The following is a 21,150-nucleotide window of genomic DNA, read 5'->3' as shown; positions in this document are numbered from 1 at the left end:
ATTTTTACATTTTCTGAAACTGTGAACTGCACCGGAACATTCTGGAAAGGGCAGGTGTTGGCATGTAAGTCTATTTCAGTTCTTCCGTAGGCTGGGAGAGTATGAACTAAGTAACTTTGCATTTAAATGTGCTGCTGTCTGCACATTATTTCTTTATGTAATGCTTTTTCTGGCCTTTTATATGTAGGTGGTCTCCCCTCAATTTTATCTCCACAAGAAGAACTCATGGGGCAGGGAGTGATAGACTGGCATCACCAGAATGTAAGTTTTTGTTTTAACAAGGCTAATAGGACTAAAAATGGCTTTCTTATCTGTCTATGTATCTCTCTCTCTCTCTCTCTATCATCATCATCATCATCTAGATAATCTGTATTCTATATCTATCTATCTATCATCTATCATTAGCTAATCTTACTATATCTATATCTATCATCTATCTATCTCTATCTTTCTCTCTGCCTCTCTCTCTCCTCATATCTCTAATCTCTCTCTCTCTCTCTCATATCTCTCTCTGATCTATCTCTCTGTGCTATCTCAGTCACTGGAGTAACTCCACGGATTCCATATTTGCCTGTGGGATAAGGCATTTGGAAACCCATTGTTTCTCTCTCAAACCAACATCTTACCATTAATTTGCAGTAGCCACTTTTATTTTCTTCCTGATTGCTATTTTGCTCTAATCAGTGTCTCCCTGGATCAGCCTTTCCTGAAATTAAAAGCATCTCTTGGAGATGAGGGACTGATTTCTGATTAAATAAATAGCATCTGAGACCAATATGTTCTGTGTGTATTGTGTATAATGGAAGAAGTGTGGATAGTAGTAGTTACTAATCAAATTATAATAGCTCATATGACAGAAAGAATCAAGTATTAATTACATGACTGAAAAGTAATCATTCAACTACATTTTATTTTAATCACAGGTAAATGTGTGAAATCTCGTGCTAGTGTTGCTTGCAAGGCATCTGAAGACGGTTAAAATGTCAAGAGGGTGGCTACGACTGCATAATTGGAGCACCATCCCTTTTTAACATGCCTCACATGTGGGGCTTCAGGGGGATGGTCATGGTGGCCATCTTGACTTTTTTAACCTCCCGTGGAAGTCCCTGGTTTGGCCTCCACCTATTACTTTTTTGAGCATCATCCCGTCACGCACTTGAAAGCCACATGTGGCCTGTGACTCAGAAAGTTGTGCAGCCCTAATGTACAGCATTGTTTCATGAGGGAACAAACATGACAGAGCTTGTATGTCCAGCCACGCCATAGGCAAATTAAAGATTATAAAGTGGAGTTCCAGGGTTTAGCAGCTGTTCAGGGGGGTCAAAAAAGTCAAGATGGCATCCATGGCCATACAATCAAAGCCCACTTATTTACGTGGGCGGGGTGGGGGGAAATAATGTTGCATGTAAAAAAAGGACCAGGGTTTGGGTTGCATAGGATGGCCTTCATCTTGACTTTTGTGACTCCCCCCTTGCAGGCTCCATTGCTTCCAGGTGTGGGCCTCGTCCCTGGCTGGATTCCTTCTCAGATCAACGTACGATCACGTGCTGTTCTTGCTTTTCCTTCTTCTTGCACTAACTACCTCACCATCAATCCCAGAGCTGTTTGTGGCAATTAATTACTTCAAAACTGTTTTTTCTCTCTCTTTGGTATTGATTGGAAACTTCTCTTGAGTAACTGCTTAATGATTTCTGGAAGAAATGAGAAAATAGCATTGATTTTCTGGCAAGAAATAAACTTTTATTTCCCTTTTCTCTATTGCATGTCTGTGTTTTTTTCCTTTGTCTGAATTTAAGGTTCTGGATACATACACATAACGTCATTCCAGTACCAGTGTCCTACTGATTCCATGAGATTCATTTACAAACTATATATAAAGCTGTTGTGTGGCATTCTAATACTATACACAATTTTTGCCCAGAGAGTTGTTTTCTTTAGAAATTAGCTGACCAGGCTAGGTCTATTCATTTCTCTGTCCAGTTTCTGGCAAATTTCACAAGATTGAATCCAGAAGCAAAGAGGGGATGGCATTTACTTTCTAAAGAACTATGCAAGGTTGCAAAAGGGTGATTTCCATTTTTCTTAACTTTCTATCACATTTACAGTGCCAGGCTCTTTAAAGAGCATTACTTTCTTTCGTAGCACTTCCTAGGAAAAAAAAAGAATCTATTTTTCTATATTGCTAAAAGTGTTTTGGCTTTTGGAAAACTCGAAATGTAAAACAGGCTCCTCAACCATTTTATGCGTTTTAGAAAGTAAAGGCAATCCTCATTTTTTCTCAGATAGAGTTCATTTTCTCTTGAAGAATGACAAACCCTTGCTGGACTTCATGGATGACCTGGCAGTGAAGCATTCAAAGTTGCTCAAAGCCCACACATCTTTAAGTTGCCAAGAAAAAACCTTCTTTAATTCATTAGTCTATAGGCTGTATGTATGTAATCCACAATATACCCATTTATGAAAGAAAGTCTGTACGATGCTACTGAATTTCAAATCCAAATTGATATCTGAACTTTTTTTCCCTTTTAAATTGTTTCCCAACCGTATTATTGCCCTGGCCAGACCCTGCATGAGATCATTCCTCTGTCCACATCACTGCATGCAAAGTACTGACGCCCTGATGCTACAGTGCAGCCCTTGGCTAAAAACAAAGAGACAAACCGTCCTAGTTCTTGGGCCTAAAAACTTTGCCATCCCTCTTTTAGACAATGCCAGTGCTGTGGAAGGGAACAGCAAGTAGCAGGAAGCGTTTGCATGAAAATAAATGAACAAAACTTTACTCTTCTCAGGTGATCTTGCAAGAAACAAGGACAGGAGTAACAGCAGGTGGCTTTTTGTTTGGAAATGACAGTTATGTCCTAACAACATATCCAGAAAGTGCCAGCTAGGTCATCCAAGCCAACTGAGCCAGCCATCTGGAAGTGCTTAACGCCTGAAAAGGGAAATCATACATGGAAGATTTGGAATGTGGTCTCTGATCAAGGACACATAGGAAGAGAATTATTCTCAGAATAGTTTTGCTGTCGTAAAAGGCTCCTCTGAACTGACTCAGAAGCGGCTGGGTGGAAGTTACACTTGTTGGACATGTTTGCACCCACTGCAAAGTGATGTCCCCATTCACCCAAATGTCTTTTGGGGATTAAAAAAAGGGCATATATTTTATAGATATCAAGAGCCTCTGGTCTAGGGAAATATTTTATGGCACCGTCTTATATAATTCTATTTAAGGGGGAAAAGTCCCACTGAAGTCAGGTCTTTTTTGAAATTGCTCTTTGATTTTTACACTTGTACTTTACAGCAGGCATTTTATAATGCAGCCTAGGAGGATGTTACAAAAAGTGTTCCAGCACCCAGGAACATAAGCATCATATCAAACTAATGTGCAAGGGAGGAATATTTTGGTTTACTACCAAATATTTACTCACTTATATAGAACTTTTATGCTGTATATTAAACTGAACCTCAGAAATATTTGATGCAATAGTACTAATAAGATATCTCTGAGTTAGTTTACTTTTCTGTTAGCAAAACAGTGTTGCTATCCAGTGTTTTTTTTTTAATCCATAGAAACTATGATGACTGTTTATGTTAACAATTTCCTCGCTTTTACCTATCCTCTAATTTGTGCAGTTTTAATTGGAATTTCCTAAGATCCTCTACTTGAAATAGAAATTTCTCCTATGTTATTTCTGATTAGGTCAATTCCCTAATGAAGACTTTCACCTCCCTGTTGCAAGCTGTTTTTTGGGTTTTTTTACAAAAGTAACACAGGTTTAAGAAATGTACTCTTTTCATTGGAGGATTTTTAACATATAACCTATCTACATACATACCCGTCATACCATTCCCTTTCAGGGTAAGTAGTGTTATGCAGAACACAGCAAAAGAGTAAAAACAAAAGGAGCACCAACTGGGGTAGGGTGGGATTAGAGTGAAGAAGGCCTGGAAGAAGCTGGGAGAAGGGTTCAGGACTCCATCTACATTCAAGCACTGTGGGAAGGGTCTTCCCACTAAAGGCAGAACCAAGATCACAGTTGATATGTTCCATTTATTCCTTTCCCTTTCCATGCAAACAAGGAAAATAAATCAGTGGTTCACTGGTTTAGTGGTCCACAGGGAAATATTGGCTTTTTTGATTCCCCCCACCCCCCCGACACCCTTTCTGGTAGCTCAGGATAAAATGGTCATGGAGGATAAAAACTAGCGACCGCACAGAAGGGACCTTCCTGCTATAGCACATAGTGGTTGGTTAGAATGGAGGTGTTTGCCTACAATGAAATAAAGGATATGGAAGCTAGACAATGCTGCTTGTGCTGGCCCAGGTTGGCACATATTGCTTTTCATTCATAGCAGGAAAAGACAGGTGGAGGTGGCTGGCCAGGTGGGTTGAGGCAGCTGGAAAACAATGTTGTGTGTATCTGACTTTGAGATATGGGACCACCTCATCGTGCAGATCAGGATCTGCCCTTACTCAAACCTACACCACACACATCATTCCCTGCTCATAGGAAGGACAGTACTGGTTAGCTGTGGCACATTTTGGCCTGTATGTCATTAATTCAATCAATGCCCATTTTACTCCAAACATGCTCACATTTTATTTGTTTGTTTGTTTGTTTGTTTATCATATTCATATAGCCACCCATCTCACATAAAGTGACTCTGGATAGCATACAACAATTAAAAAGAATAAATGCATAAAAAACAATTACAAGTAAAAAACTATAAAAGCGCAGAAAACGGGGGGGGGGGGAGATAATATTAATAAGAGAGCCATTGCAAAATCTCCCCATTATTCTATGCAGTTAGGATTTCAAATCTGGAACTTGCCTTGGAAGCCTGTATAGTGTTGCTTGGATCCCACCAACTAGGAGAACATTGTATGTTGTACTGACACCCACTTAGGATATAAGGTAAATTTTGGATGGGAAAAATATGGACAGTGGTGGGTGGATTAGTGCAAGCATTCCCACCCTTACCAAATCCTTTAGAAATGGACAGGACAAATCTGCTCCTAGTGGAATCTGTGAAAGAGTTTTTTGGCAATCCTCCTATGTGTGAGAAGCCCTGCCTTCCAAGACCAACAGCTGAGTGGCTGTAAATTATAGGAATGATGGCTCCCAGTGGAAAACTTTCAGAAGTTCTCTCTACCCTAGTACTGTATTTGGTCAGCGCAAGTAATACCAACCAAAGCAAGTCTTGGGCCTCAAGTCACAGTTACCATACATAAACTTTTATTGTAAACATGTAAGAAGACTGAAAGCCAGTTTGGTGTAGTGGTTAAGGTGCTAGGCTAGAGACCAGAAGACTGTGAGTTCTAGCTTGGCCTTAGGCATGAAAGCCAACTGGGTGACCTTAAGCCAGTCACCCTCTCTCAGCCCTAGGAAGTAGGCAATGGCAAACCACTTCTGAAATCTTGCCAAGAAAACTGCTGGGACTTGTCCAGGCAGTCGTCAGGAATCACCAATGACTCGAAGGCACCAAAAAAAAAAAAAAGGAAGAAGACTGTAGAAAAACCTATTCCCTTCACTCAGTAACCACTCCCATTCCTTATGTATAATTGGAGATACAGAACAGGCTTTCTCATTTTGCATATGCAACGTGCCTTACCCTTATAAACAGCAAACCCCTGGAGCGTGTCTTCAAAAACAGGGAAGACATTGAGAATAATGTGCCTCTGAACACATGCAAAATGTCCATTGCTCACTAAGAATCTGGGTTTAGTGTGACTAAACGCCAAAGGAAGATAGCAGGCAGGCATGATGTGTCATACCTTTCACAGTTATGTAGAACAGGGAATTTTGCAGTAGACAAATTGAGGTTCAGCCACCTTTTCCATAGCGCTATTACAGCTGGAGAAGATCCTGCCCCCTCTCCCAATTCCCCTTACAGGCTGGTTATGCTAACCTGACCTGGCTTCCAAGCTTTCTGGCATGAAATCAAATCATGAATGACCTGTTCAACTGAACTGGGTGTTTTGTCCTTGATTAGTAAATTTGGGGGGAGGGAGAAATGCCAGACTGGGGGAGAGGGAGGAGGGGATTGGTTGGAAGGGAGCCAAGCAATGCTTTGATTGTCTCTATTATCGTACAGTATTTGGCTGCATTCCTGACTTTGGAGAACAAACTGTATTGTTATTAGTTGCTTGCTTTCAGTTAAATGCCTGCTATTACCGACACCTCAGTGAGTAAATAGGCTCCCTGCTTTTTTTGCCTATTCTTCAGGCTTTGCAACGGAGAAGAAATGTGCATCTTTGCCATCAAGGCGGAGGGAAAATGTTCTCAAACAGAAACTTTATGGGAAGAAAGAAGTATATAGTTTCTTGCATTCTGGAGTTTTTCACATAGCTTATCAAGGACTGAATCCTTTGGCTCAAGGCTGAAGGAGGAGGGAAAGATCTAGACTTTCAGATGTTGCCAAACTTCCAGCATCCCTTGCAATTCAACACGCTGGTGAAAAGTGCTGGGAATTGTCATGTAGTTAGAGCTACCATATCTGGGCTGCAAAGCTCTGGATGATCACCAGATAGCAGCTAAGAGGTAAGGCAAATTAACACTGGGTTGCGTGAGTTTTTGCAGCCTGGTATAGTAGCTCTAGTTTAGCACTATCTAATGGGTCCTAAGTTCTCCACCTCTGCTTACAGCCAAGCCAGGAGAAGCACCTTCATTCTTAGATTCAGCTTCTGGGCATCTAGTCAAGCTGCCTAGAAGAATAGAAACCCTATTTGGGCTAGTTTTTTCTTCTGTTTTCTGCTGTATCTCGCCCCTTAGTTCATTTTCCCCCCATCTACCGAATCTCTGGGGTCTTTTTGGTTCATTTCAAATGTTCAGTTAGGTTAACATCCAAAGGTTAATAAGTCTCCAGCAAGTGGAAAAAGAGGGAGTGAATTCTTGGTAAAATGCGGGGGGGGGGGGGGGGCAGGATCTGCCAGCTGAAGATTCCAGTGTGATCTTGGGATCTATGGCCAAATTAAATGAGGCTCTCTGTGTAACGATTGCTGTGCCTGGATTGATCAGAGGCCAGAGTTTACACACAGCGGGAGCTACCACTAGGCAGGTCCAAGCAACTGATTTTGGGTTCTTAAAAGGGCCACAAATAATTAGTTTGCTGTTGTATTTTTAATGCTAGATGAGGATAAGCAGGTGTGCCAAGGTAATCTGAACTGGCTTTAAGAATTACGTACTTTGAGTTATGGGTTGATGTCAGCCTTGCTTTTTCAATAGGTTTACCATAATTTGAACTTTCTGAAAAGAAGATTCTGGAGAAGAGGTTGTTTTTACCCACTATGTTATCCATAACATGACATGCAAAATGCATGTATGTATGAATTGCATGCTCCTCTCCACTCATCCACCTCTCCTGTACCCTTCTGTTTCTTTCTTTCTTTAATTATAAATTTTATTATGTTTTCAAAAAAAGTTAAAATATAGAAAAATCAAGAAAAGGGAAGGGAAAGAAAGAAAAAAAATGGGGGGGGGGGGAGAGGGACCATAAGAAAGAAAGAGTAGCTTCCGACTCTCCTTGGTACAGGTATAGATACATACCCCTTCTGTTTCTTAAGCCTAAAGGGATAGATCCATAGAATAAAGATGAGTAAACTGGGGCTAGAAGCCGTGGCCACCACCGCTATGATTAATCCAAATGAATCAGAAATGAGACAGACAGAACAGGGCTCCTTCCTACCAGAATAAATAAAAGCAGGTGATTGTACAGAGGACCAGATCTTTTCACTTGCTAACTTTCCCAGTGTGGAAAACTTCCAGCCACCACAGAAACTGTTGGCAAGAAAATAAGTGCTATTTCCCCTCTCTTCCTCCCCATACCCAGCCTGGAGCAAGCTAAAGAAGTGCCGTTCAACAGGCCTTTTGGGGCTGAGTGGATGTTGCAAGTCCAGAGAGCAGGAAAAAAGGTGTAAGTCCCCTCCTTTCATGATTTGCCTTCTATGGCCAGCTGATCTGGTCCATGTTTGTACCTAGATGTAAATATGTGCAACTCAAACACACATGCACAGACTTTATTTATTTAGTATTGATATTGTGCCTTTTCTCTGAAAACTCAATATGTCTTACATGAGGGTCTCTTGCATTCCATCCATCCACCCAATATGGCCACCCACTCATGTAGATTCTGAGCAGCTCACAATAATTAAAAATGATGATGATGATGATGATGACGACGACAAAAAAGTCTGGATAGTGGACATTGCAATACCTGGAGACAGCAGAATACAGGTGAAACTCGAAAAATTAGAATATCGTGCAAATGTTCATTTATGTCAGTAAGGCAACTCAAAAGGTGAAACAAATATATGAGATAGATGCATTACATGCAAAGCGAGATATGTCAAGCCTTACTTTGGTATAATTGTGATGATTATGGCGTACAGCTTATGAAAACCCCAAATTCACAATCTCAGAAAATTAGAATATTACATGACATCAATAACACAAGGATTGGAAATAGAACAATATCAGACCTCTGCAAAGTATAAGCGTGCATATGTACTCAGTACTTGGTTTGGGCCCTTTTTGCAGCAATGACTGCCGCAATGCAGCATGGCATGGATGCTATCAGCCTGTGGCACTGCTGAGGTGTTATGGAAGACCAGAATGCTTCAATAGTGGCCTTCAGCTCCGCTGCATTGTTCGGTCTCATGTCCCTCATCTTTCTCTTGGCAATGCCCCATAGATTCTCTATGGGGTTCAGGTCAGGCGAGTTTGCTGGCCAATCAAGGACAGTAATCCGATGGTCATTGAACCAGGTTTTGGTACTTTTGGCAGTGTGGGCAGGTGCCAAGTCCTGCTGGAAAATGAAGTCAGCATCCCCATAAAGCTCGTCTGCGGAAGAAAGCATGAAGTGCTCCAAAATCTCCTGGTAGACGGCTGCGTTGACCCCGGACTTAATGAAGCACAGTGGACCAACACCAGCAGATGACATGGCTCCCCAAATCAGCACAGACTGTGGAAGCTTCAGACTGGACTTCAAGCATCGTGCATTGTGTGCCTCTCCATTCTTCCTCCAGACTCTGGGTCCTTGGTTCCCAAATGAGATGCAAAAGTTGCTCTCATCAGAAAAGAGGACTTTGGACCACTGGGCAACAGACCAGTTCTTTTTTTCTGTAGCCCAGGTAAGACGCTTCTGACGTTGTTTGTTGTTCAGGGGCGGCTTGACAAGAGGAATATGACATTTGAAGCCCATGTCCAGGATCCGTCTGTGTGTGGTGGCTCTTGATGTACTAACTCCAGCCTCAGTCCACTCCTTGTGAAAGTCCCCAACACTTTTGAATAGCCTTTTCCTGACAATCCTCTCCAGGCTGCGGTCATCCCTGCTGCTTGTGCATCTTTTTCTACCACACTTTTCCCTTCCACATAACCTTCTATTGATGTGCTTTGATACAGCACTTTGGGAACATCCAACTTCTTTTGCATTTACCTTTTGGGGCTTTCCCTACTTATGGAGGGTGTCAGTGATGGTTTTCTGTGCAACTGTCAGGTGAGCAGTCTTTACCATGCTTGTGATTCCTACTGAACCAGCCTGAGAGACCATTTAAAGGCTCAGGAACCCTTTGCAGGTGTTATGGATTCATTAGCTGATTAGAGTGGGACACTTTGAGCCTAGAATATTGAACCTTTTCACACTATTCTAATTTTCTGAGATTGTGAATTTGGGGTTTTCATAAGCTGTACGCCATAACCATCACAATTATACCAAAGTAAGGCTTGACATATCTCGCTTTGCATGTAATGCATCTATCTCATATATTGGTTTCACCTTTTGAGTTGCCTTACTGACATAAATGAACATTTGCACGATATTCTAATTTTTCGAGTTTCACCTGTAGAAGAGAAAGAACTGGAGAAAATCACAAAATATAAAGACCTGCAAATAGAAGTAGAATGATTATGGCAAAAGAAAGCAAAGATAGTACTAATAGTTATAGGCGCCTTAGGTACAATCCCAAAACATCTGGAGCACCACTTGAACACCATCGGCATTGATAAAATCACCATCAGTCAATTGCAAAAGGCAGCTTTACTTGGAACAGCTTATATCCTGCAATGATACCTTTAACACCTTCAACATCTGCCTATCCCAGGTCCTTAGGAAGGACTTGATAGGTGGACAAAAATGCCAAATCCAGTCTAAGCATCTGGCTGACTGTGCAACCAACCATAATAATAATAAACAAGTTAAAAAAAGAGCAAACATATCATACCTGGGTAATAACAATCTTACAGAAAATGCACAAAGATGGTCTCATCCAACATCCTGGTCCAATGCCTGGGGAAAGAGCCAGGTCTTCAATGTTCTATATACATCTGACATTTTTGGTGTACGCAGTTTCATAGGGCAGGCACTGCGACAGGGAAGGCATGCTTCCTGCATCCCATCTGATAACACTGTTTAATTGAAGGGACCCAGAACATGCCCACCCAGTCTGACCTTATAGGGTGGGCAGAGATAAGTAACCCAGCCCTGTGCCATGAAGAGTGTTATAGATGGTAGTTACCAGCTCCTTGAATTACACCCAGAAGGCAACTGGAAGTCAGTGCAATTCATGAAGTAGAGCAGTTACATGGGCATACCAAAATATGCCCATAATTACCCACATGGCTACATTCGACATTTTATCCCCCTAACAACAGCTCTGTCAGGTTGACAGAGACATGGCTGAGAGAGAGAATGACTGGGCCAACGTCATCCCATCAGCTCTGTACTCAAGTTGGGATTTGAACCTCAATCTTCCCATTCAAATCCAAAGATGCCTACGCAGGAGGCGAAAAGATGGAAAAAAGCTAAATCCTTCTAGGCTGCATCACTGGAGTCAGGAAAAGAAGAAAATCTAGAATGGAGAACAAGAAAGGGGGAAGGAGCTGGGGGTCATGGGATGGACAGCAGCACAGAGGAAGCAGAGCTAGATTTGAGAGGAGAGGGGAAGGGGTTGGATAATGGGCTAGAAGCAGAGAAGAAGGCTGGATCCTGGATGGGAAAACCTGGAGTTGGGTGGGCAGGAAAGATGGCAGAAGCCTGGATCCTGGGCTGGACATTGAGACCGATTATAGGAAGATTGGTGGGAAAGTAGACAGACAGCAAAGAGGATAGGTTGGGATGAACCTGATGGCTAGACATAGGCATATGGAAGGGATTACAAGGATAGGGAAGCAAGATGACACAGAATCATAGAAAGAGGAAAATAGTTGTGAGAAATGAGAGATGGCATTCTTGGCTTCACTCCACCCTCCAGGGGTTGCATTGTTTGCACTCCTGAGCTAGGGAGTACCCTGAAGTAACACTAGGAATGGCAAGAGTGGCTTGATTTTCTAGCCAGAGCACAGCAGCCATTATGGTCATTCTTTATTCTCTGGCACTGGCATCAGAGCATTGAATAGCGATGTCCCCAACTAGGGGAGATATGGGTGGAGGGGTGCTGTGGGAGTCAAAGTCCACATATCTTGTAGTTGCTGAGGTTGAGGAACATTGCTTTAGAGGGATCTTCCAAATAATTATTTGAACATCTACAAGAGCTTTTTCCTAGCCAGTCCCAGTTTAAAATGAATGCAGGCACTTCGAAAATATAGATTGTACTTGTCAAAAATCTGTCTGAATTTCATTATGGTTCTTGTTTTCTGAAATCTTGAGGGTGTACAGATTTTTTTTCTGTAACTATAGATGTTGTTGTTATTACTTTTTGCAAGTCAATTTTTATTGATTTGATAGCCATTTTTAAAAAGATAGGCTGAGTGTTTTCAGCTGTACTGCCTCAGTCAGTTATTTTTGTAGCATAACTCAGCTCCATCCATCAGTCAAAGTTTTGGGGCAGTATTGAAGGCTGAGATGATTAGCAACCTTCCATTTATCTTCTATTGCCAGAGACAGTAGACCAGGTGGAAGAAGGTTCAGTTGCATCTGTATCTATAACTACTCCTGCATTTTATTTATTTTTGTGAGAGGCCACTGGGAATCTTTAGGGCTGGTTGAAGCAGTAAGTGATATTCATGATAGGAATTATCAGATGGGACCTTATCATCTCTCTTGATCATGAGTCTTACCTACAAGGCCAGTTTACAATCTATTAGTATGGCTTGAATCATTGCTGCCTTCTGTAAAGGCTCCTGGGGACTTCATAAAAGGAAGATCAATATTGGAGGCTGTCTCTTCAAAATCATAGTGGAGACAGCATAAGGAGAACAAGGTTTGTTGGTAACTATTAGACTGCTCCTTCCTTTTGGGAAATTTGGCCCACATGGGCCTCTTTGTAGCAGAGATAATTAAGTCCGTGAACCCCGAAAAATTTTAATAGCAAATCTGCACAGACAGCCCAAAGGGACCGGAATGTTTAGCCTGCAGAAAATAAAAAGAACCATTGATCAATGAGAGTTGGGATTGGGAAAGAATCTGTCTGACAAATCTCAGCCATTGAAAAAGATATCAGGTTGGGTGAGCTGTAACTTCTGTTTATAAGGTGGGCACATGTCCTCTTTTGCAGTAAAACTGGCCAATAGAATGGCTTAAAGATTAGGATTCAATCTGTTCTGGAAGGTCTTACGCTTTCCCTAAAAACAAATCAAGATAATTGTTTAGTGGTATCCTTGAATCTGCACTATTCCTGGTAGCAGCAGTTGTTAGATGTATACTTACATGGTTATGTACCAACTATAGCCCATCTGACCTGACAGTGGTTACCAATATCATGATGACATCAGGGTTAAATTCCTGCAACACAATTGGTTGGGTTTCCATAACACACCTAATAATGATCGAGTAAGCATGATCAGTCGTGGAGCAGGAGAGAATGAGTGTTAAGCCTTAATACCCTGGCTTTGTTTTGAATTAAGTTATCCTTACTCAGTCTTCTCTGGCCACCCTATCACAGTAAAAAGTGGAACAAATCGAAAGCCTCACTGAATTATTCTTCCAGGAAGAGAGAGCTGGAGTTGGAGAGCTTCACTACGGAACTCTTCAACAGAATCTTGGGAGCCTCAGGATACAAGTCCCTAGTGCTGATTGGCTGCAGCACTGCAATCAAGCCTACTTCTGCCGCTCTGGCCACTGGGGTATAATCTAGTTGTGCCATGAAGTCCTGCCTTGCACCTGCACTACCTCAGCATGGGTGTTCATGGGACACGATCAGGCATAACAGGAGGAAACAGATGGTTGAGTTAACTGGCTAATTGCGATAATTGTATTGTGTAAACAGGTTCACTCTATCTGGGTTTCTGATGAAGAGCATCTGAAGGCTTCAGTTGGTGCTAAGTGCACCAGTCAGGCCTCTAACTGGTCCGCATATTGGAAGACTGCCATTTTTGCCAAGTCTTTTTTTGTTGTTGTTGTTGACCCAATTTAAAATTGAATTCTTGTGGTATTTTAAGACCCTAAGCAATTCCGAGCCAGGTTACACAAAGTGCTCACTGTTGCATTATAAATCTATCTGGACTTATAATCTTATTTATTTATTTAATCACATTTGTAGAGCCACCCATCTCACATAGTGACTCTGGGCGGCATACATAGCCATAATCAAAGTATATAAAAAACCATTAAAACAACCAGTTTGGATTAAAATAAAAACAAGATAAAAGCAAAAAACAAAATGGCGGCAAAAGCATACAGACAGCCCCTTTCATTCATCATCATACAGCCGTGTAGCAGGCTCCACTCTATTGTGGGAACTCCAAGCTAGTTGACAAAACCATTCTGAGGGCCTTCCAGAAGGCTAACAGTGTTGGGGCCAACCTCACCTCGGTGGGGAGTGATGTTCTACGGGTCGAGGGTTATGGCAGAAAAGGCTCTCCTCCTAGGTCCCGCCCGAAACAGTCCCTGGCAGATGGGAACTGCAACATGCCCCTCCTGCTGGATCTGATGGGATGGGTAGATGTAACTGGGGAGAGGTGGTCCCTCAAATAACCAGGTCCATTGCCATGTAGGCCTTTAAAGGTTATAGCCAACACCTTCAATTGGACCCGGAAGCAAACTGGCAACCAATGTAGCTTGGTAGCAGAGGTGCAACGTGTGCAGATTTCAGAATTTCAGCTGAGAACACTGAAGTCACAGGGATGAGCATCCAACACGTTATGAAAGCTCGCTCGCTGTTAATTTTAGTTTAAAATAAGCAATTATCTATTGTTATCAGTCACTATGTGTGTGGGTATTCAGACAACATATATAAGACTCAAAGGAAAAGGAGGAGGTTCAATCAATAGCATGTTAGGTTTAGAACTCATGGAGGACAAACTCCCATATCACTCTAGGTTTATATGACACATAGTTTAGCCCATGACTTGTAGTGCTTAAAACTTGAAATATTTACTGCTTGAGTTACTGTTTTAATGAAATGAAACCACAAAGGGCAACTAATCTGTCTATAAAGTGGGAATTTGGATGACTATTGATTAGGTTGGAAGAAATCTTTGTGATGCAATCAACGCTTAATGGGAGATTGGACAGCAAAGCAATGATTAATTAACAAATCATCTGTCCTTCTAATTAAGAGGAGTGGGAAGAGGATGGGTGATCGGTGATGTATATGGACTATGTAGAGTTACCAAGAAAAGATATACAACATGGGCACATTATGTTTTTCTTTTCAGTTCCAGAGATCTGAAAATCTTCAATTTCTCAGAATAATAATAATAATTATAATAATAATTATAATTATAATTATTATTATTATTTATTTGACTTGTCCCCGCCCATCTCCCCACAACTTAGAATACTAAGTAGTCCTTCATAAAACCCAGAGATCTATTTATTTGCAGCATAGGAGTGATGATCTGAGACTCTGGATTCATCTTGGCCCCTGAAACTCTTTTTTGTGGCTGATGATGCTCCATCCACTCATAAGTGTGAGCAAAGTCAATTTTGAAAAAAGAGAAAAATAAATCTGACAATTGCAAAAAATAAAGGATAGAGACAAGCTAAATTGCTCAAAAGAGGGGGTCCAGTAGTCAGTTAGGAGGTGAGGACCAAAAATATCACTTAACCTCAGTTCTTGGATTTTCTGGTAAGCTATCAAGTTTCAGTTCTGCTGAAACAAATGAAGTCTGATTAATAATTGAAAAAAATGGCAGCTGGTTTCTTGCTCTTTTTAAGGTGGGAAACACACAACAAAGAGAATGTCAATCTTAAAACAGGCTTAGCGTTTAAATTATCCAACCTGCCTCCCCACTGACCACTTTTTCCATTTTATGTATCACAATTCCGGTTATTATCTGAACCCAACAACATGTTCTTCAACAACATGTAACAATAACTTCTGTTGAATGAAGTGTACTTTTTAAAACTACAGAAAAGTGATGCTGAGTTGCCAAAATAGTCTTCCACTGATACTCATGTATCCACTTCAGATGGGCTGTGCAATGTGTTATAGCGCTGCTTGGATATAACGGGATGAATGAGAGCCTATAAACTAAACTGGACTCTGGCGAGAGGTGCCAAAGTTGGGAGAATTAGTTTACAGCTTGGAGAGGGTGGCACTCTTCCTGATGGGGAGTGTCAACATCGAGTTCTCAGTTCTTGAAGTGGGTCGCTCGGAGTATCTTCTAGTAGTTTTGTCTGTCAACTGCGATGTAGCTGTAGCAACCTCCACATTCATTATAATATATGGAGTGGCTCTTGAAAATGGTTTGAAAGCTACAGGTAATACAAAATACAGCTACAAGGATTCTGGGCGGTTTTCCTGAGTGGAGCAAATGGGTGAAGTGGTTAAAGCATTGAATTAGGATGGGGCAATCCTAGGTACAATTCTGCTGTCAGACGCACAAGGTCCTTAGTTGACTCTCAGCCCAACTGATTTATTGGGGAAAATGGAAGAAAAAGTGTTATGCAAACTACCTTGAATTCCTGTGGAAAATAGGAGATACCAGTCGAATAAGATAATAAATATTGCCTAAATTCTGAGAGTTATACCTGAGCCCAAATACACTCTAAATAACTTGAATCCAAATCACTGAAGGATGCCTTTTTCATATCAACCTGATAGATCATTAAAGATGTTAAAAGACTTGGGCTCCTGTATGGATGAAGCCTCTTTTTCATTATACTTTGTGTTAAACCTGTACCTTATCTATTCCAATGGGAGATTTCTTATGCTTTTCAAAGCATGTGTCTTCACTCTTCACTATACTATCTTAGGAATGTATACTTCTCCATAATTACCATCCTACTGATAGTCATCAGAAGTTGTGGCTTCGAAAGACAGTTCCTGTATTTCTTCATTCTCTATGGGTTCATCTATTTCTCTCATCAATTCCTTCCTCCCTTGGCATGTACATGTCGCTTCCTTGGAAGGGTAATCAAGGCAGCTGATACGGAATTGCATTGATCAACAAGTGATGGGTGAGTGATTGAATGAATGTGGGGGAGAGAGAAAATGAGGGAGAGGGAGGAGCCTTCCCCCTCCTTCATTTACTCACTTACCAAGCATATAAACCCTGGTTGAGAGAGCTGTTAGCAGAGGCATCTGCAAGAGTCAACTCAAAGGTCCCTGAGCCTCAGCATCTCTTCATATCCAGCTTTGCCTTTGCTTGTACCTCCTTTTCACAGTGAGTAGCTGCGGCAGGGTTGAGGAAATTTGGTGATGAACAATTTTATGGAATAGATGGAAAAGCGTATTGCTATCCCACCCCACCCGACTATTATTTGTGTGTTTTCTTCCAAACAGATGTTTGTATTCTAGTGCAGCTCAGGATTAGACTGGTTTTAGAAAGCATTATCTGCAAGTGCTCCACAGCCCTGAACTCTTAAGCAGAGCTTTGCAAACTAGGCTAAGGATGTGGTCAAGGAAGGGAGGGAGTTTATATCAACGAACCTGATGTTCAGCAGGGTGAAGAGATGCATTTAGGCAATTATGTTAACACACAAATGATACGTTGGTATGCAATATAGAAATGTTATTTAGAAATGATATATACAACATACAAATGATAAGTTTGATAAGCAGTATCTTTTACCAAGCTTGTTATGGGTAAGGCAGTTAATGTAAAGCTGGATTTCATGCAGAGCTGGAAGCATCAGATCTCTTGCAGTGGTACATCTAGGGCTAGCCTGGGTTATTCACCTGGATTTTTATCAACTTGTCAGCATTGTTTGTTTCCTCCTAGATGGTTGCCTCTCTGAAGCCCCGGCCTCTTGTGATTGCCATGGCACTGTGCATCATGTTCTGCCTGGGAACCTTTGTGGATGCCTATCCACCGAAGCCTGAGAGCCCTGGAGAAAACGCTACCCCTGAAGAACTGGCAAAATACATTGCTGACCTTCGGCATTACATTAACCTGGTGACGAGGCAGAGGTGTGCAAGAGCATGAATGTAGTTTTTGCAGTAGTGGGGATGTTTCAGGGGTGATATTTTATGCCCTGTGTTCACCTGTGAATGCTAGTTTGACTTACTCATTTAATTTCTTCTTTCTATGCTCTATATGAGGTGGAAAGTGACACTCTTTCTACCCTGTGCAAACATGCTTGCATGTTGATTGTGGATGTGCAATGGAAAATAATTTGCTGTGTAGTTCTACAGAATGGGAGGAATAAATGCAGCCTCACTCCACTCACACATCCATCTCTAAGCACATTTTGTTAGCGTTTCCTAAGGGAAGATAGCAGCAGTAGCAAATAGGTGGGTATGTGCAATGGGAGATGCAAGACTCTTGCTTGAGAAGCTATATAGTTTACTTGTATGTGTGTCATCTTCAATCATGATTATTCAATGGATCATATTTTAATATTAGATCTCTCGAGAAGCTATGGACTCTCTTTTTATGTTGCATCTGCCTTCAGCCAACTACTTCAAAAGTATCATCATTCAAATTCTATCCTGCGATAATTTTCAGGTTTCACCCTGATACATTTTATAGTTGTCAGTCACTGAGTAAACACATATGTCAATGTGGTACATGCACATTACAATTACTTTAGAGCATCATTCCTGGTGCAAATGTGTGCACACATAATGAAGCTCTTAATCTGCAGGATTGCTGTGCTTTGCAGCCTTTTAGGAGCGAATGAGGAACCCAGCTGTAAAATGCCCAATTAGCTTTTTTCTCCATTAGTGTTGGCTGCTTGGAATAGCTCATTAGCTGGGCAGGGTTGGGCTTCAGGATTCAGTGACTGTGGTCTAGCAAACGGTCACTAAATGCTGAAGCCCAACACTGCCGAACAGCTACCAGCCATGAAAGCCTCCACCAGCTCAGGAGCTCTCATCTCTTAGAAACGTAATGGGAAACCAGGTCCAGGAGACTATTTGTAAGCCTTTGTGTCTCTCAGTTGCTTCTGTGTACTGTTCTATTACTTTTGAACTCTTCAATGTCCACGGTCTACTGTACTCATAAATGTGAAAAAACTGTTGTTCTCTCTTTGCTGGGCCATGGAAGAGCAGTGAATCTCTTCCTGTAGAAGACAATTGAAGAACCTTTTCTCATCAGACAAAACATTCTTGGAGCTTAGAATAAATTGGAAAATGATATGGTCAGTTTATGTATGAAACATGTAGCTGAATCTTCTCTAGCTAGCTAGCTGGGAATATTCTACCAAATTTCTAGGAAACTCTGAACCTTATATCATTCTGGATTTCTAAAAATAATGGAGACATAGAAAAAACCTTAAAGATATGTCCTCTGCTTTTGGTTCAGCCTTAGTTGGAATGGAAAAGAAGTCTCCCCTAATCTGGGCACTCAGATTTTGCAATAAGCTGTACACCCGAAATCGGAATAGGTGGCAGTCTTAGGCCGAGCTTGTGTGGACCTGGAAGCTAAGGAGGATTGGGTGTGGGTAGTAATTGCATGGGAGACTTCCAGGGAATTCCATGGCTATAGGCTAAACTGAGAAGTTTTAAAAAATCCCAGAGGAAGACAGTGGCAAACCACTTGCATACTGTTGCCAAGAAAACTACAAGGGATATATCCATGAGGCCTGTAAGGAATCAGTGCAAAACTAGTGTTTCAGTTCCAAAATGAGAAAGTTTGGACTAAGGCCTAATTTAATATTCTGCTTAAAAATCCTTACCTTCAACTTGGTTGTGCAGAAATGGATGGTGGTCTCCCTGGCTATTAACAATCTGCATATGATCAATAACAAGAGGCAGTTTGGTGTAGTGGTTAAGGTTTGGGCCTAGAAACCAGCAGACGGTGAGTTGTATTCCAGCCTTAGGCATGAACAACTGGCTGGGTGACTTTGGGCCAGTCCTTCTCTCTCAGCCCAACTCAGCTCACAGGGATGTTGGTGTGGGGAAAAGAGGACGAGGAAGGAGTATTGGTATGTTTGCCACCTTGAGTTGTATATGAAAAAAAGGCAGGATAAAAATCTAAAAAAAAGAAAAGTCTTGGTTATTCATCTCTTTAATTCATCATTTGTTTTATTTATATCCTGCCTTTTTTATCCATCCAGGATGATCAGGGGAGTTAACAGAATAAGTTATACAGAAGTAACATAAACACAAGACAATCAATAGACAATTAAGATGCTTAAAAGGTAATATGTTATCCTTTCAAAACGTATTCCAGAGAATCTGTCCGTCAGTCCTACCTAGTTGATTGTATAATTACAGGGATCGGATAAATAGAACAAATGAATAAAAATTTGGGAAGCTTCTCTCCAAGTGAAAGAATTGGGGAGCTTCAGCCTAGTTACTCAGTGCTTACTTTTTTACCACCAGGTATGGCAAGAGATCTATCCCAGAGACCTTGTTGTCAGACCTTGTTTTTGGAGACAACAGCAAAAGTGACCACAATGCCAGATCACGGTGAGTCTCATCCACTCCATACCCATTTCCACGCATTAAAAATTATTTGTGACCATTTTACATTGGTTGATCTCGACACTGTGAGAAAGAAAAGCAAAGATCATCAGTCAATCACTGTCCCCCCTGAGCTGTTGCAGCTCCTAGCATTATAAAATTCTCCTAAATCTCATTCCACACAAGGGGGAAATAAACTAATTTCTACACTCCCCCACCCCCCAAACCTACATACACAGACAGACAGACAGACATGTTTCTCTTGTTGCAAAGCCAGCAAGCCACCATTCGCCTTCTAGGCTGAAAGTGACCCAAGAGTTCCTGGAGAAATGGATTATCCCCAAATTTCATGGAACTGCAGCCTTTCAAAGGGTTCCAAAGGAAAGACTATTTCTGTGAAATATACTTCAAATATATGAAATCTGAACAGAAATCCAATGACTCATTTCTCAAACACTGCTTGAATGATGGAATCCAAGATGTTGTAGGTTCATTGTTCTGTGCCCGAGCGTATTCTACTGACAACCGGTAAAGATGCCAAAATGTCCTGCGTTTTCTTTAACTGTGAGCCTATTATTCACATCAGCCATCCTTAAGTGGAAGGAAAAAGGTGTTCTCTATAGCAGCCTTTCTCAGCCTGGTCCTCTTCTAGTATTGTGAGGAATACGTTTTGTGATTTCTATGTTAGCATCAGATTGAAGAATGCTGTTATAGCTCCATGCAAACTAGTCCCAGCAAAAATGGCATCTGGGCCCATTTGTTTGCCTCATCTGTGTGTGACAACATCTACTTAGATTCTGAAGCCCACCCAACCCTATAGGGTCAAGGATCAATTCATGATTGCATCACTAGCAAACCATGAATTCAACCTGCCCTGGGTTGTGTAGAGACAATCTTCTTTTCAAGCAGGGAAAAGGAAGAGGCACACCCTGACTTTCTTTTTGTCTTTGTTCTCCACAGGTTTGACGATTCCTATATGTGGTGAGGACTTTCCCACTTTTCAATCAATGGAGCATCGGCTGCCTCTTTTTAAATACTCCAGTCCTGTGGTGTCATTTAACATTTTAAAAAAATGCCGAATCCTGTCCTTTCCCCATTTTGGTTTTCTATCAAATGTTGAATCTTTGGAAACCATCTCTTTGGGGACTCTCCCTGCCCCCTTCCTGCCAGCATCAGGGACACTGCAAGAAATCCTTGTGCAGGGGACGGGCATGGTGTATACTTGTGTTCAGTAGTGGCCTAGGTTTTGTCTGAAATAATGTCTGCCTTAACTCACTAGTGAAAGATCACACTACATCGACCCTTTATTTTATACAACATTAGGTGTGTGTGTGTTTGTATGAATGAATGTATAGAGTATATATAAATGTACGCATTTTCAAGGAATTCTCTCTGGGTCCACAATAAAAAAGCAAGTGTATTGG

General features: G+C 41.4%; 1 protein-coding gene across 3 annotated transcripts; it reads left to right on the top strand.

Moving 5' to 3' along the window:
* Positions 1 to 6,434: 6,434 nt before the first annotated feature.
* LOC148215458 (goannatyrotoxin-Vere1-like) lies at positions 6,435 to 21,150 on the top strand. 3 transcript variants are annotated; one of them, XM_088143265.1, is made up of 5 exons: positions 7,228 to 7,317; positions 7,828 to 7,911; positions 17,100 to 17,287; positions 19,646 to 19,732; positions 20,687 to 21,150. In XM_088143265.1, the coding sequence occupies exons 3-5, from the start codon at positions 17,100 to 17,102 to the stop codon at positions 20,709 to 20,711; spliced, it is 300 nt and encodes a 99-aa protein (XP_087999391.1). In that variant the 5' UTR covers positions 7,228 to 7,317; positions 7,828 to 7,911; the 3' UTR covers positions 20,712 to 21,150. The 3 variants fall into 3 exon arrangements, with proteins under 3 accessions (XP_087999392.1, XP_087999391.1, XP_087999390.1); XM_088143266.1 differs by lacking the exons at positions 7,228 to 7,317; positions 7,828 to 7,911 and adding an exon at positions 6,435 to 6,539; XM_088143264.1 differs by lacking the exons at positions 7,228 to 7,317; positions 7,828 to 7,911 and adding an exon at positions 16,425 to 16,541.

The sequence above is a fragment of the Python bivittatus genome, unplaced genomic scaffold, assembly GCF_059951505.1.
Source record: "Python bivittatus isolate LINGU-HERP-01145 unplaced genomic scaffold, Pbiv_v1 ctg000410_np1212, whole genome shotgun sequence".
NCBI lineage: Eukaryota > Metazoa > Chordata > Lepidosauria > Squamata > Pythonidae > Python > Python bivittatus.
The sequence above is the reverse complement of the archived record's forward strand: the minus strand, read 5'-3'. Positions and strand labels throughout refer to the sequence as shown.

What these genes read in the sequence shown, in the direction of transcription:
- LOC148215458 (XM_088143266.1), top strand. Translation starts at nt 17,100, where the DNA reads ATGGTTGCCTCTCTGAAGCCCCGGCCTCTTGTGATTGCCATGGCACTG. An exon ending in AACCTGGTGACGAGGCAGAG is followed by an intron (nt 17,288 to 19,645) that starts GTGTGCAAGAGC and finishes TTTTACCACCAG; the next exon opens with GTATGGCAAGAGATCTATCC. An exon ending in GACCACAATGCCAGATCACG is followed by an intron (nt 19,733 to 20,686) that starts GTGAGTCTCATC and finishes TGTTCTCCACAG; the next exon opens with GTTTGACGATTCCTATATGT.